At 42.9% G+C, this 13692-nt stretch overlaps 1 protein-coding gene across 4 annotated transcripts in view; it reads left to right on the top strand.

The window, feature by feature from the left end:
- The window catches only part of CLUAP1 (clusterin associated protein 1), a 32033-nt gene extending 19426 nt beyond the window's left edge, over positions 1–12607 (top strand). For 2 of the 4 annotated variants that reach the window (XM_058570188.1, XM_058570189.1), the window contains exons 10-13: positions 624–701; positions 4962–5069; positions 7401–7456; positions 11544–12607. In XM_058570188.1, the coding sequence (XP_058426171.1) occupies positions 624–701; positions 4962–5069; positions 7401–7456; positions 11544–11693 (392 nt within the window). In that variant the 3' untranslated portion in view covers positions 11694–12607. Of the gene's footprint in view, positions 1–623; positions 702–4961; positions 5070–7400; positions 7457–7725; positions 7783–11543 lie in introns of all 4 variants that reach the window. The other 2 variants (XM_058570191.1, XM_058570190.1) reach the window with 2 other exon arrangements.
- Positions 12608–13692: the final 1085 nt, after the last annotated feature.

The raw sequence follows: 13692 nt of genomic DNA, 5'->3' as shown, positions 1-13692 counted from the left end.
AGGTCTGTAGGGTTCCTTACTTAGGACAGACTGATGGAAAGTAAGTATCGTAATGCAGTGCAAGTGAATGGGTCACTTGCTTAAGGATGGTCTCCCCCACCACACACACCCATCATATATCTCCCAATCACTGTACAATAATTAACAATGCAGAATTGTTCAGCAAGGCTATCATCTATAGAGAAATGAAGGTTACCTACGTATAAGACCTAAATTCTAGGAAGGAATGTTCTCCATGACTGGTTAGCACACTTCATCCATGAGCTTCACCAAGGTGTCAAGTCAGCCTTGGGAGCAGTAGCAGCAGATGATCCTTATGCTGAATTGATGGCTTTATCTCATAGAGTTACTTCTCTTCTTGCTTATTGCTGTCTTTTTTCATGATGATATATTTCATTCTCTCATGCTTGAGGGTAGTATACCTAGGACATCAGACCTGTGCTCTCTCTTTGTCTTTTCCCTTTGTATCTCTTTCCTTTTGTACTTGTTCTATGCCTCTCTCTCCTGAATCTCAGGAAACTCTGGAAGGAGTATAGGGACTGCTGGAAAATCCCCTAGGGGCAAGCTTAGGGAATTCTAAGGGCCTCTCTAGCCAAAGCAGCCCCTCACCTTTATGGTTCCAGGTCAGCCAGCAGAGCCAGAAGCAGTCCTAAGTGATAAGCCTGCATGGAGTTTATTCCTTCCCAAGAGGCCTGGCACAGGTAAGAGCCCCGGTTGGTTGGCTACATCACGCTCTGCCCCTGGCCCAGCACATTAAGACCTTTCTCACTGATCCTGCTTTATTCTTTTGAACTCAGACTTTAATTTTGTGATCTGTAGGTTTGGGATCTCTTGAAGGACAAGATTCTTATGAGCGTGTGTGATTTAGTGTTTCTGGAACTTGGGGTAGGCAAAGAAGTTAGGAAAATATTTATGAAGGACCGTTCTCAGTTCTGTTCATCTAAGGTTCTTAAGATGCCCTGTCTTTCTTTGCTTTTCTGCATATGTGGGAACATTGCCCCAGAGTATTGGGATCAGGGAGGAGATATATAAAGGAAGACTTTCTGAATTTTTCTCCATCTATGAAAGACTCCTCTGAACAGAACAATCTAATAGTACACAGAAGTGAATCAGGGGCAAGAATTAACAAAATCCAGGAGCTGGAAGAGATAATCTTGTTCAGGCCCTTCTGCAGGCAGCTAACTGAACCCAGCAAAGCATTATTGAGTATCTGTTCTAGGTGCTAAGGATACATCAGTGGACAAAAGACAGGGATCCTTGCCTTAACCCATCTTAGATGCTAGCGACCTGCTAGCGTGCTAGAAAACAAGCAATAAGCAAGCTGTTTGTGGAAGGTGAAAATGCCATGGAAGAAAACAGAGCAGGTAAGGGGGAGGGGGAGGGTGTGACAGAAATGCAGTTTTAAATAGGGGTCAGGGTAGACCTCATTGAGGAGACGCTATTTAAGCAAAGCCCTAAATCAATAGAGCTGGGGAGAGAGGAGATACCGGATGAGGAGAGTCCCAGAAAGGCTGGGAGCCAGAGCCCACTTAAGGGGATGAGTTTTGCTGAGTGAGGAAATGAATGAACACAATAGGACTGGAGTTCAGGCAGGTTAGATGAGCTGGAAGGTGGGTCATACGCTTGAAGAGCTCACATCTGATGGATACCATCTTCTCTGTTAAGCAGGAGGTAAAGTCATCTCAGATTTGGCTTTGGGGGTTTGGAGTATGGGACTTGAGGAAAAGAAAGTTTGAGTGATTAGAGATGGGAGAATGCCATAGGGACCCCAGAGATTAAAAAGGCAAGGTACTTTGTTCAGATGCCCTGTAATAAAAGTCAAGGGCGGCTCTTCATCTCCCACCATCCTTTTAAATCTCATTGCTGGTGGTAAATTTATAACTGTCTCCTCTGTAGGATTCAGCACTGTAGCATGAGAAACTTAAAGAGTTCTCTGAATTTATAAAATGACCCAGAAATTTCTAGAAAGCACTTGAGTAACCTTGCTGTGATTCCATTTTTATGGTGTAGTGGAGAGCAGATGTTCACGCATTCAGCACGTATTTACTGCCTGACACACGGTGCACAGTGATGGATGAGGCACACACGGAGGTCCATGTGTAGAACTGTGCCATCCAGTACCTAGGCACGAGCCACATGTGGCTCTTAAGCACTTGAAATGTGGCTAGTCCAAATTGAGATGTGCTGTTTGTGGAGAATGTACACTAGATTTTGAAGACTTAGTATGAAAGAAAAGTAAAATTACTCTAATAATTTTTTACATTGGTTATTTATTGAAATGACATTTTAGATATATCAGGTTAAATAAAAAATCATTAAAATTAATTCACCTATTTCTTTTTGCGTTAGTGTAGTTACTGGAAAATTTTAAATTACATCTGTGGCTGGCATATTTCTATTGGACATTGCTGATCTAAAAGGAGAAACTTACAAAGAAACTGCCTATGGTTTAAGTGGGTATGAAGTGGTATCTCAGTGTGGTTTTGGTTTGAATTTCTCCGATAGCTAATGAAGTGGAGCATCTTTTCATGTGCTTATTGGCTATATATCTTCTTTGGAGAGATGTCTATTCAAGTCCTTTGCACATTTTTAAATTGGGTTATTTATCTTTCTATTATTGAGTTGTAAGAGTTCTTTATATATTCTGGATACTAGACCCTTATGTGATTTTTAATTTGCAAATATTTTCTCTCATTCTCTGGGCTGTCTTTTCACTTTCTTGATGATGTCTTTTGCTGTACAAAGTTTTAATGAAGTCCATTTTATCAATTTTTTCTTTCGTTGGTTGTGCTTTTAGTGTCATATCTAAGAAACCTTTGCCTAATTCAAGGTTACCAAGATTTATCCCAATTTTTTCTTTTAGGAGTTTTATAATTGTAACTCTTTTTTTTTTGGTCCCTATGTGTTTGTTTATTGTTGTTATTATCTACTACTTAATGAAGGAAATCATACGGTATTTGACCTTCTCCCTCTGACTTATTTCACTTTGCATATAATTGTAACTCTTACATTTAGGTCTCTGATCTGTTTTGAGTTGATTTCTGTATATGGTGTGAGGTAGGGGGTCCAGCCTCGTTCTTTTGCATGTGGTTATCCAGTTGTCCCAGCACTATTTGTTGGAAAGACTCTTCTTTCCCTGCAGAATCCATCCTGGCACGCTTGTCAACTGTACTTAATTTTAATGTGTCACTGACAACTTGGTGATTTCAGTGTCAACATGCATTAACTTTAGTTTACCTGGTCAATCCTCAGTCTATTGTTTTGAGTTATCAGAAGAAATCGTATTGCGCCTGAGTTACTTATATTAATATTGTTTTAAAATTCATGATATCATTTGATTTATATTGCATGACTTAGAGATTTAATGTTGATTTTCCTGGGTGAAGTAAAAAGTGAACTAAGCTGAATAATTTCATTTTACAGTCATAATTTAATAATTAGAAGCAACTGCCATTTATTACCCTTTTATAGCAGGAGCTAAGCGAAGCCTGTTTGTAGATGAACAGTTACTGTGCTTCCAAACTGACTTATGAGTCAGTCATCAGAACAGCAACTGCAAACTCCTCCACTTCCACCCTTCCAAATCCCATGTTGCTTCCTGGGCACAGAGAGATTAGGGGCTGGGTGGTGAAAGCTTTTTCTCCCCACTGTGGAAATTCTCCTGTAGGTTTCCATTAGGAAATGTTCAATCTGCATAAGACTCCAGAAGAGTATTTAAGAAGTTAATGTAGGGGCCGGCCCAGTGGCATAGTGGTTAAGTTCACATGCTCTGCTTTGGCAGCCTGGGGTTTGCAGGTTCAGGTCCTGGATGTGGACCTATACACTGCTCATCAAGCCATGCTGTGGTGGCATCCCACGTACATAACAGAGGAAGATTGGCACAGATGTTAGCTCAAGGACAATCTTCCTCACCAAAAACAAAAAAGAAATTAATGTAAAAGGCTGTTGCGTTGAGAATGACACTTCTTTATATATCCTTATAATGGAATTTTCTCCAGTAAAGTATCATGAGGACGCATTTTTGTTGCTGGTCACTAGGTGGCGTCTTTCTCAGGCCAGCAAGGCTGTTCCTGCCTGGGCTTCTTCCTGCCTCCTCTTGTTTTAGTGTTTCACTGGCCTTTTCAGTGGGCTCTGCTTCATCTTTGTTATCCTCAGGGAGCTCAAGTTCTGGTAACATAACCTAAGACTGAACAGAGAATGGTTTTTTCCCTCAACTAACCAAGAACTTCCAGCTACCTTGACACCTGGCTATTCGGTTTTTTAGTTTCACATACTGGAATAGTGTTTCTATCTAATATATTCTACCCACTTATTTTCTTGCTTTGGAAAATTGTTTAAAAAATAAAAAAACCAACCTGTCATTGTTTGCATTAACTCTTCACTAAGTATCTACAGGCAAATCCTGAGAGTCTCGTAAAATCTAATGCATCGAAAGAAAGGCTGAGGGGGCCAGCCCTGTGTCCTAGTGGTTAAGTTTGGTGCACTCCACTTCAGTGGCCCGGGTTCAGTTCCCGTGCGCGGACCTATACCACTTGGCGGGGGCCATGCCATGGTGGCAACCCACATACAAAACAGAGGAAGATTGGCACAGATGTTAGCTGAGGGCGAATCTTCCTCAGCAAAAAAAAAAGCTAAGAAGTGCAGATGGCTTTTACACAAGAGCCTTACTAGACAGAGGCTGTTTTATTTATTTATTTTTAAATAATTTTATTTATTTTTCCCCAAAGCCCCAGTGGATAGTTGTATGTCATAGTTGCACATCCTTCTAGTTGCTATATGTGGGGCGTGGCCTCAGCATGGCCGGAGAAGCAGTGCATCGGTGCGCGCCCGGGATCCAAACCCGGGCCGCCAGCAGCGGAGCGCGTGCACTTAACCGCTAAGCCACCGGGCCGGCCCAAGAGGCTGTTTTAGAGGTAACGATGGAGCCACCCTTTTGTTTTGCCTGTTTGTGTTCCTGCCAGGTAACGATGACTCGGACATTGACATCCAGGAAGATGATGAATCTGACAGTGAACTGGAAGAGAGACAGCTGTCCAAGCCACGGACAGCCATGGAGGTGCTCATGCAAGGTACCATGGCTTCTGTTGCTTGCCCTCCTCCCTGCGCCCTGTCACAGAACACCACAGCCAGGATTGGGTTGGGGCTGCTTGGTATTGAGGCCTATAAGCACACTGTGAGTGGCCCTTGCTCCAGGGTTTATCCTGCCCTGTTGTTTATCAGGATTTGGCTTTTAAACTGCTCAGTGGTCATCTTTGCTGCTAATACTCTTACCTGTGGTCCTAAGAATGGGCATTTCTTGGTATTTCTTGGCTTGGTATTTCTCACAGAGGCCACAGGAACACACTGCCTCTGCCACTGAGCTGCATTCTGTCCTTTTTGGGTCCAGACCACTCTCAGTGCAGTTATATCCCTTATAGTCAGAGAATTATGTACGAAGAAGGGACTTACATGAGCATCTCTGCCTTTTAAAAAATGTTCTAATTTCTGCTTTCTCACTGCAAAAGATTCAAGCAATAAAATGTGGGTGCTCCCCTGGGGTCTTCCTCATGTCGACTCTCCACCCTAGAGAGTTCATGGCCAGTGGCCTGGGAGTGTGTCCTTCTAAATTGCCTTTCCACACATGCACAACACACACACACTCAAACATAGACACAAAGATCACCTGAAACATTTTTTAACTTGAATTGGACCAGACTCTGTGTATGGTTCTGCAACTGGCTATTTTTTTAAATTAAATATATTGAGACTCTTCTCTTGTCAGTAAAATAAAAATCTGCTTCATTCTTTTTGACAGCTGCATAGTATTCCACAGTATGGCTGTGCCCTTAATTTACTTGGGCATTCCCATATTGATATTTAAATTATTTCTACTCTTTCTCTTGTATATACATCTTTCTGCATATCTGCAAGTGTTTGTTTAGGTTGCATCATTAAAAGTGGAATTCTTAGGTCAACGGTTATGGAAATTTTAATTTTGATAGATATTACTAAATTGCCCTATATTTGCCTTTAAAAACATTTTTTATCTACCACCTGTTAATTTTTGGAGCACAGTTGCATTTTTATGTACATAATACATTTAAGTGGTAAATCATCTTCATCATTTCATATTAACTTCTGTTGTTAACTGCTTTGTCTTATTCTAGGCTCGGCTGTCTTTATTACATTTCCCTTTTTTCATAGGATAATTAGAGGCTCTGATTTCCTTTTTCTTTCTTTTATTTTTAAACATCTTCATGACATAAATAGAGGTTAGAGGTTATGACTCCCATTCTACAGATGGGAGCCAAGGCTCTAAGAAGGTATGTGATTGGCTCAGTAGAACGTGGTAAAGGCACTGGGCTCCTAAATTCTACTGCTGACAACTCAGCCTGTAGAAGTAAAATTGCAGGGTCCATTTCCAAAAACTGTAAATAAGTTCTTCAAGCAAAACAAGATTTGTGTTTTATCTGACCAAGTTTCTGTAAACAGCTATTGGTGGTCGTCTCCAGGCCTGTCCTGAGTGAGCTCCTCCCTGAGCTGCCCTTGCTGCCTTTCTCCCAAGGCCTGGACTTGGGGTCCTGGTGATCTTTTCTGCCCATGGGGAGCTCTCTGCCTTAACCTAGCAAAGGACGGCTCCTGCAAAGTTTTTGCAGAAGTCACATCTAGACAACATTGACTTCCAGAGGAGTGGATGATTGCTTAGATAATGATGGTGTTTTGAAAGATGAACTAATTGCGATACTTAAACTTTTTCTTTCTGAAGCTCAGACAGAGATCCAAGTACAAGTAATGCTGGTCCATAAAGGGAGAATATATTTCTTTTTTCAACAGATAGTATATACCTGTTCCACTGCATATAAACTAATAGTGGGATTCAGTGATTTTTCCTATAACGTTTACAGGATGCAAATTTATTTTTCTGATTTATGATTTGTGCTTATATTTTATTCCCCTTTTCCTTTTTTAAAAGTGGAAATGCAGAAAATCCATTACCATTTGTTGATAGTTCTCATTAGTTGGATGCTACTTAAACAAATTTTTTAGTGTGATTCTTCTTTTTCCTAATTTTCTTTTTCTTTTCTTTTTTTTTGGTAAGATCAGCCCTGAGCTAACATCCGATGCCCATCTTTCTCTTTTTTTGCTGAGGAAGATTGGCTCTGAGCTAACGTCCGTGCCCATCTTCCTCTACTTTCTATGGGACGCCACCACAGCAGGGCTTGACAAATGGTGTGTTAGTGCGCGCCCGGGATCCGAACCCACGAACCCCAGGCCACCAAAGTGGAGCGCGCACACTTAACCTGTTGTGCCACCGGGCCAGCCCCTTTCCCAATTTTCTAAAAGAAAGCAAATCTCGAATGCCATTTCTTGCCTTACTTTACAAGGTTTTCATAATTTCTTCCTGCTTTTGTTCTCCCCAGGAAGACCCAGCAAACGCATCGTGGGCACAATGCAAGGTGGAGACTCTGATGACGACGTGAGTCCTGGCCAGCCCCCTTTAGCAGTTCTTTCGGGTTTTGGAAAGAACTCGTAGACTAGCTTAGCTGAGGAGCTAGCACATCTGACCACGTTAGCGTGCACTGCTGCTTCTCAACCCGGCCCATTGTGGGATTTGTGGCAGTTGGGCCTTCCGAGGAGCTGGACTCTCTTCCTTGCTTGTTGACAGCTCATTTCTTTTCAAATGAACGTGCTTGCCCTGCTTTTTGTTTTCTTTCTCACTATTCTTTCCATTCTCGCTTTCCAAAGATGGAAGCAGCACCAGCTTTCTTAGGTAAATGCAAGACTTCCAGCTCCAAGAAGCAGGTTGGTTTTCTTATTTACCTCATCCATTTGTGTGTGTGTGTGTCAGCCCACTCAGGGCCAGCACCGAGCCTTCCCCACGAATGATGCCTCTGTGTCCTGGACAAGAAGCCACTCAAAATGGGTCCCACAGTCAATGGTGAAATTACCCAAAGGTCCCCATGCTAAGGAGGAGAGGCGAGCGCTGAGCCAAGAGACAAGAAAGATCCTGGTTGGAGGAGTCATCAGGCCCTTGAACCAAAACCTAGAAAGAAAGGGATGCTGCTGATGGCCAGAGGTCAAGACTAGCCCTCTCCTCAGCTCCATTCTGGGGAGGGAACATGAAAAGGAGGCTCTCCTGAGACCAGGGCCCCAGAGAAGCTGGGCAAGGGGCTGCAACATCAGGCTGCTGGTGCTTGAGCATTACTGAGTGGATAACTGACTGGGAAATGAATCAGAATGAGGAACCCAGGGGTCCTGGCCAGTGTCCAGCTGTTGGGGCTGCACTGTCCATCACTGTGGGTCTTCCTTCTTTGTTGTAGTCCCTGTGAGGCCCAGGAGGCAAAGGGTGACTAGACTGACACGGATCATAGGCCTTCCCATCAGGTTGAATGCCACTGTGTCTAGAGTGTGGCACTAGTGGCTGCACAGAGACAGAAGCATGGGCCTTATGTTCTTGTACAAAAGATCCATTTATTTAATACCAACAGTGTATACTGTTATAGAAATTCACAGGAGGGAGAGGTCACTCAGGTTTGCTGGGTAACACAGAGAAGATAGAGCCTTGAATTCGTAGAAAATGGTCTTTAGAGAAGCAGAGAAACCACCTCAAAAAAATTTTAACAAAGTAGGGGATGGATGGTTAAACAGCTTCTATCCATCCGACTTACCCATCCAAGACAGAAATAGAAGTCTGGCCTGAGAGCTGGTGATGCCTGGAGAGCACTGGCTGACCTCTTTTCTTTGCTGGATCATTGTTTAGCTTTATACTTTTAAGAATGAATGCGTTAGTTGTAGCTTAAATCTCCTCTGTGCCTGTTGTTGTCACTTGTTTATTTCAAGGAGGCTGTTTACACCCATACCCCTTGGTCTAGGGGTTTATCCTTTGTGTGTTGACTCAGTCACTTGACAGATATTTATTGAGTGCCTGTTATGTGTCAGGTGCTGTTATGGATTCTGAGGAATACAGCAGTGAATAGAAATAAGGCCCATGCCTTCATGAAGCTTACATTCCAACAGTAATCAGGCAGATAAATCAGGGGTCATAGTGGTAGGAAGGAAAATAAAGCAGGTTCAGGGGACAGAGTGACAGGGATAAAAGGGGGAGATGTCTTTTTTTTTTTTATAATTTTATTTATTTATTTTTTCCCCCAAAGCCCCAGTAGATAGTTGTATGTCATAGCTGCACATCCTTCTAGTTGCTGTATGTGGGACACAGCCTCAGCATGGCCGGAGAAGCGGTGCGGCGGTGCGCGCCCGGGATCCAAACCCGGGCCGCCAGCAGCGGAGCGCGCGTACCTAACCGCTAAGCCACGGGGCCAGCCTGGGAGATGTCTTTTGATTTGTCAGAGAAGGTCTCTCTGATAAGGTGACATTTGGGCAGAGGTCTGAATGGAAGGAGGGACGTGATGCTGGGGAGGGGCATCCAAGTCCCAGGGGGTGTGGTTCCTGTATTCAAGGACCAGAGGTAATGGTGTGACTGGGATAGAGTGAACTGGGGGCAGAAGTGGTAGGAAAGGCCATGCAGAGCTTTGCAGGATGTGACGAGGACTCGGCATTTTCTCTGAGTACAATGGGAAGGCGCCGGAGAATTGTGAGCCCAGGCGTGCCAAGAGCTGACTCACATCTGAGAGAACCCAGTTAGGAGGCATTTGCAATAGTCTAGTTCAGAGGTGTTAGTGGCCTAGCCTAAGGTGGTAGCAGCGGAGGTGTTGAGAAGTGGTCAGATTCTGGATATGTTTCTAATGTGAGAACCATTGGGTTTTGTCACTTGGACATGAGGTGTTAAAGAGAAATGAAGAGTGCCTTGGTTGTGGCATACTCAGGTGAAAGCACAGAGTTTTCATTTCCTGGGATGAGGCAGACCCCGGGAAGGGGTTTGGAGAGCAGATCAAGAGTTTGGTTTTGGACCTTCTAAGTGTGAGCTGCCTACTAGACATCCACATGCCAGTGTTGGGTAGCCAGTTGAAATTCAAGTCTGGAGTTCAAGGGTCAGGTCTGGGCTGGAGATTGAATTTGGGGAGCCATCCATAGTTAGGTGGTCTTTAAGTACGAGGATACATGTGTTGCTTGGGGAGACAGAGTAGAAAGAGAAGAGAGGAGGCCCAAGGACCCGAGCCAACCCCACACTGCAGGGAGATGAAGAGGGTTGGCAAATGAGACTGAGAAGACACCAGAGTGAGGTAGGGTGAGCACCCAGAGAGAAGGGTGCCCTGGAGGACAGAAGAGTGGATTCCGAGGAAGAAGGAGCAATTCTGTCAGATGCAGCCCATAGGTCAAACGAGAGGACTGAGCATTACCCATTGCCTTTGAATCCATTGGATGTTTCAGTCTTGACAAGAGCAATTTGGGGGGATTGGGGAGGTGAGAGCCAGACTAGGGTGTGCCTGAGAGACAGTGAGAGGGGAACAGGTATGGACAGGGAGCTCAAAACTTGTTTTTTTTTGCAGTGAGGGAACTGGGGAAATAGGGCAGAGTAGCTGAAGAGGAAGGTAGGATTAAGTCTTGGGATTTTTTGTTTGTTTTTTTAAGAAGGAAATAGCAGCATGTATCTATGCTGGTGGTAAGGATCTAGAGAGAGTGACCAACCATCCTGGTTTACCTGGAATGCAGGACTTGCAGTTCTTTTACCTGGCTGTGTTGGTAACCCTAGATCTAGATGATGAAGGAGAGAGTGTTTCTTTTAATTTGCTCCTTGTACCCATTTCCTGTGTGGCTTTCCATCCCCAATCTGACCAAAGCCAAAATAAGCCCCCCTTCCCTCTCTCCAAGTCCCCACCCTCCGTGCTATCCACTAGTGGGCCTCTGAGCCCGCACGAACAAGGCAGCATCCAGTGAGCCTCTCTCGGTGCAGACGTCAGTGGGAAAGCCAACCCCTGCAGTGTCAACCTTGGATTGCATATTGGTATTTGAAGGTTACTGGTTAGATGATACATTTATGTATGTATTTCAGCCAGCAATATCTAGACATTGGTCCCATTCTTCTGACCCTACAACCTGACTCCTTGCTTCTCTGCCATGCTCTTCCTTCACATGGGGATGTTGCTAGTTATTATTAGTGCTATCGAGTCAATTCTGACTCCTAGGGACCTTTGTGTACAGGAGAGCTGAACCCTGCCAGCTCTGTCTTTTTGCACCATTGTCTCACCTTCTGGTGCTGTATCAGACAGTGCTCTGCTGCTGTTCACAAGGTTTTCATGGTCAAGTTTTTTGGAAGTGGGTGGCTAGATCCTTCTTCCTAGTCTGTCTTAGTCTGGAAGCTCCACTGAAACCTGTCCACTGTGGGTGGCTCTGCTGGTATATGAAATACCGGTGGCATAGCTTTCAGCATCACAGCAACACACAGCCACCCCAGTGTGACAACTGAGAGATGGGTGTTGTGGTTCCCTGACTGGGAAATGAATCCGGGCTGCAGTGGTGAGAGCACCAAATGTTAACCACTAGACCACCAGGCCTGGCTTGCTACTTATTTGAGCTACTAGTAAAAGGTGAAGTAGGGTCTTTGCTGACAAGACATCAGTAATGAGATGGGACCCTTAGTTGTATTTACTGTCTTTTTCCTATAGGAAGACTCAGAGGACAGTGAAATTGACATGGAAGATGATGAAGACGATGACGATGATTTGGAAGATGAGAGCATCGCTCTCTCACCAGCTAAGCCCAGTCGAAGGGTTCGGAAACCTGAGCCCCTGGATGAGAGTGACAATGACTTTTGAAGTTCTTGCTAAGGGACCCACCCAGGCAGATTCAAATGCTCAGATTTGTAGGTAACTGGGAAATTAGAAGGTTAGAAAGGGAACATATATTCTGTTCACTAAGCCAGCTGGACTCATTATCAATGAAGCAATACCTATTTCTGCTTTAGCCTCCTATGTGTTACTCCACAAAGCTTAAACAAGAACTGAAGCAAATCCCAAAGGTGATTTTTTTTTTTTTTTTGCCTTATTTATCTCCTAAAACTTGAGAAATGCATGTTAGTGATTTATATCCACAGGATAAAAACTCAAGGAGAAGTGAGGGCCAGCATGGTCTTGGCTATTGTTGTTGTCACACATTTCCTCTGAGAGTCAGTAGGACAGACCTGGGGCTGGGACTGGGCACAAGGACTCATTTTAGGAACCATAGGGAGGTGTCTGACTATTAATCACTTATACAGTTTAGAACATCTACTGTATATCAGCTTTTAATGCTAGCCTTTATTTCATTTTATAGTCTTATTTTCCTTCTGCATGCTCACAATACCAAGCTTTAAATGTATTTTACTAAAATTTTATGAATGAAAGTTAGCTAAGTTAGATGAAACTTTCCTTGAATCTCAGGCAACAGAGAGAGGCTCCAGATTATAAATATTCCATTTTCTCAAAGAAGGCTGACATTCCTCCTTAGGAAAGCAAATTAAGGAAAAAGTGTTTGTACGTATTTGTATTTCTGACTTAAAAAAAAAAAACCAGAATTGAATTAGATGGAGTAGCACTAGAAGAGTTTCCCCGTTGTGAAATGAAAAGTGACAGATGGAGTTGTTTTGTTTTTTTAATATGGAAAGCACAGAGCAGTTTTCATTTATTTTTCATTATATAGTCAGAAGACTTCTGAAGTTACTTATCCCTTAATAAATGTATTTAATACCATATTTTTATATTATTAAATAAGTTTTACTTGTAAGTATAATTATTTTGTTTATTTGCACCTGTAACATATAAATACTTATTCAAGAAAAGTTCACAAGTTAATGTAGTACGTGTAAATTTTAGGAGACTGTGTGACAATTATTTCTATCATCTTTGCTTTTTTCTCTATCTTTTCCTAAATTTGATGTATGAGATTACTCCTTTTTTAAACATTCAGCATTCAGTTAATTCACCAGTAATCTGAGATGTGCCATCTTTGAAACAATAAGCTAAAAAGGAAATAGGTGTGTCAGGAGCCGTGCTAACCACCTCAGGTGCCGTGGCTTCTCAGGTTTAAAAAAACGGAGTGACTGCATCTTCTTGGATGTTTTAGCTCTGGTTTACCTGAGTCTGAGCCGACTTACATTTTAAAAAAGCAAAAGATGTATTTCTGTTTTCCTTATGTGATGCTTTCTTCTGAGGGGCATTAACATGGGAGTCCAGCCCAAGCTACAGATAACACATCCACAGATAGAGGCAACAGCTGCAGTGGGCAATTCATTGTTTCACTTGCTTCTTGGTCATCCTTTATCCCTTGGTTAACTGACTTTGTGCAGAGTCTCACTATGGTATGCCACTTCTTTACTTGAGCAGTTTCTGTTAACAAAGAGGCTTCAAGTACTTGATCATAGTTATTGATGTATTTCTGTCACTGTAACGGATCCAGGAGTTAAATATGTGCAAGTGCCTTATGACCTGGTGTTATTTGGTTTTGCCAAGCAGCAGAGCAGACTCAGGCCCCAAAGAAGATTATGTGATCAGGTCAATGAAAAACTAGCATTTAGATCACTGCCGACAGTTTTTTTTCCTGTGTGATTAAAGGGCCTCTTAAAATGCTTTAAAATGTGTGTATTGACAGAAAATATAAAGATATTTTTTAAGTCCTCAGTTTTTCTTGGTGGCAGCCATCAAGAACAAAGTCCAAAGAACTGTTTCCCTTTTAGCTGGGACAGGAAGAAGAAATGCAAGATCTCTTTCATTAGCATTTTAAATGATAATATCAGGGTCAAACATCTGAAAGGAGGACATATCCCCTCAGGTTAGCAGC

This window comes from Diceros bicornis, chromosome 26 (assembly GCF_020826845.1).
Source record: "Diceros bicornis minor isolate mBicDic1 chromosome 26, mDicBic1.mat.cur, whole genome shotgun sequence".
In the NCBI taxonomy this organism is placed as follows: domain Eukaryota; kingdom Metazoa; phylum Chordata; class Mammalia; order Perissodactyla; family Rhinocerotidae; genus Diceros; species Diceros bicornis.
The sequence above is the reverse complement of the archived record's forward strand: the minus strand, read 5'-3'. Positions and strand labels throughout refer to the sequence as shown.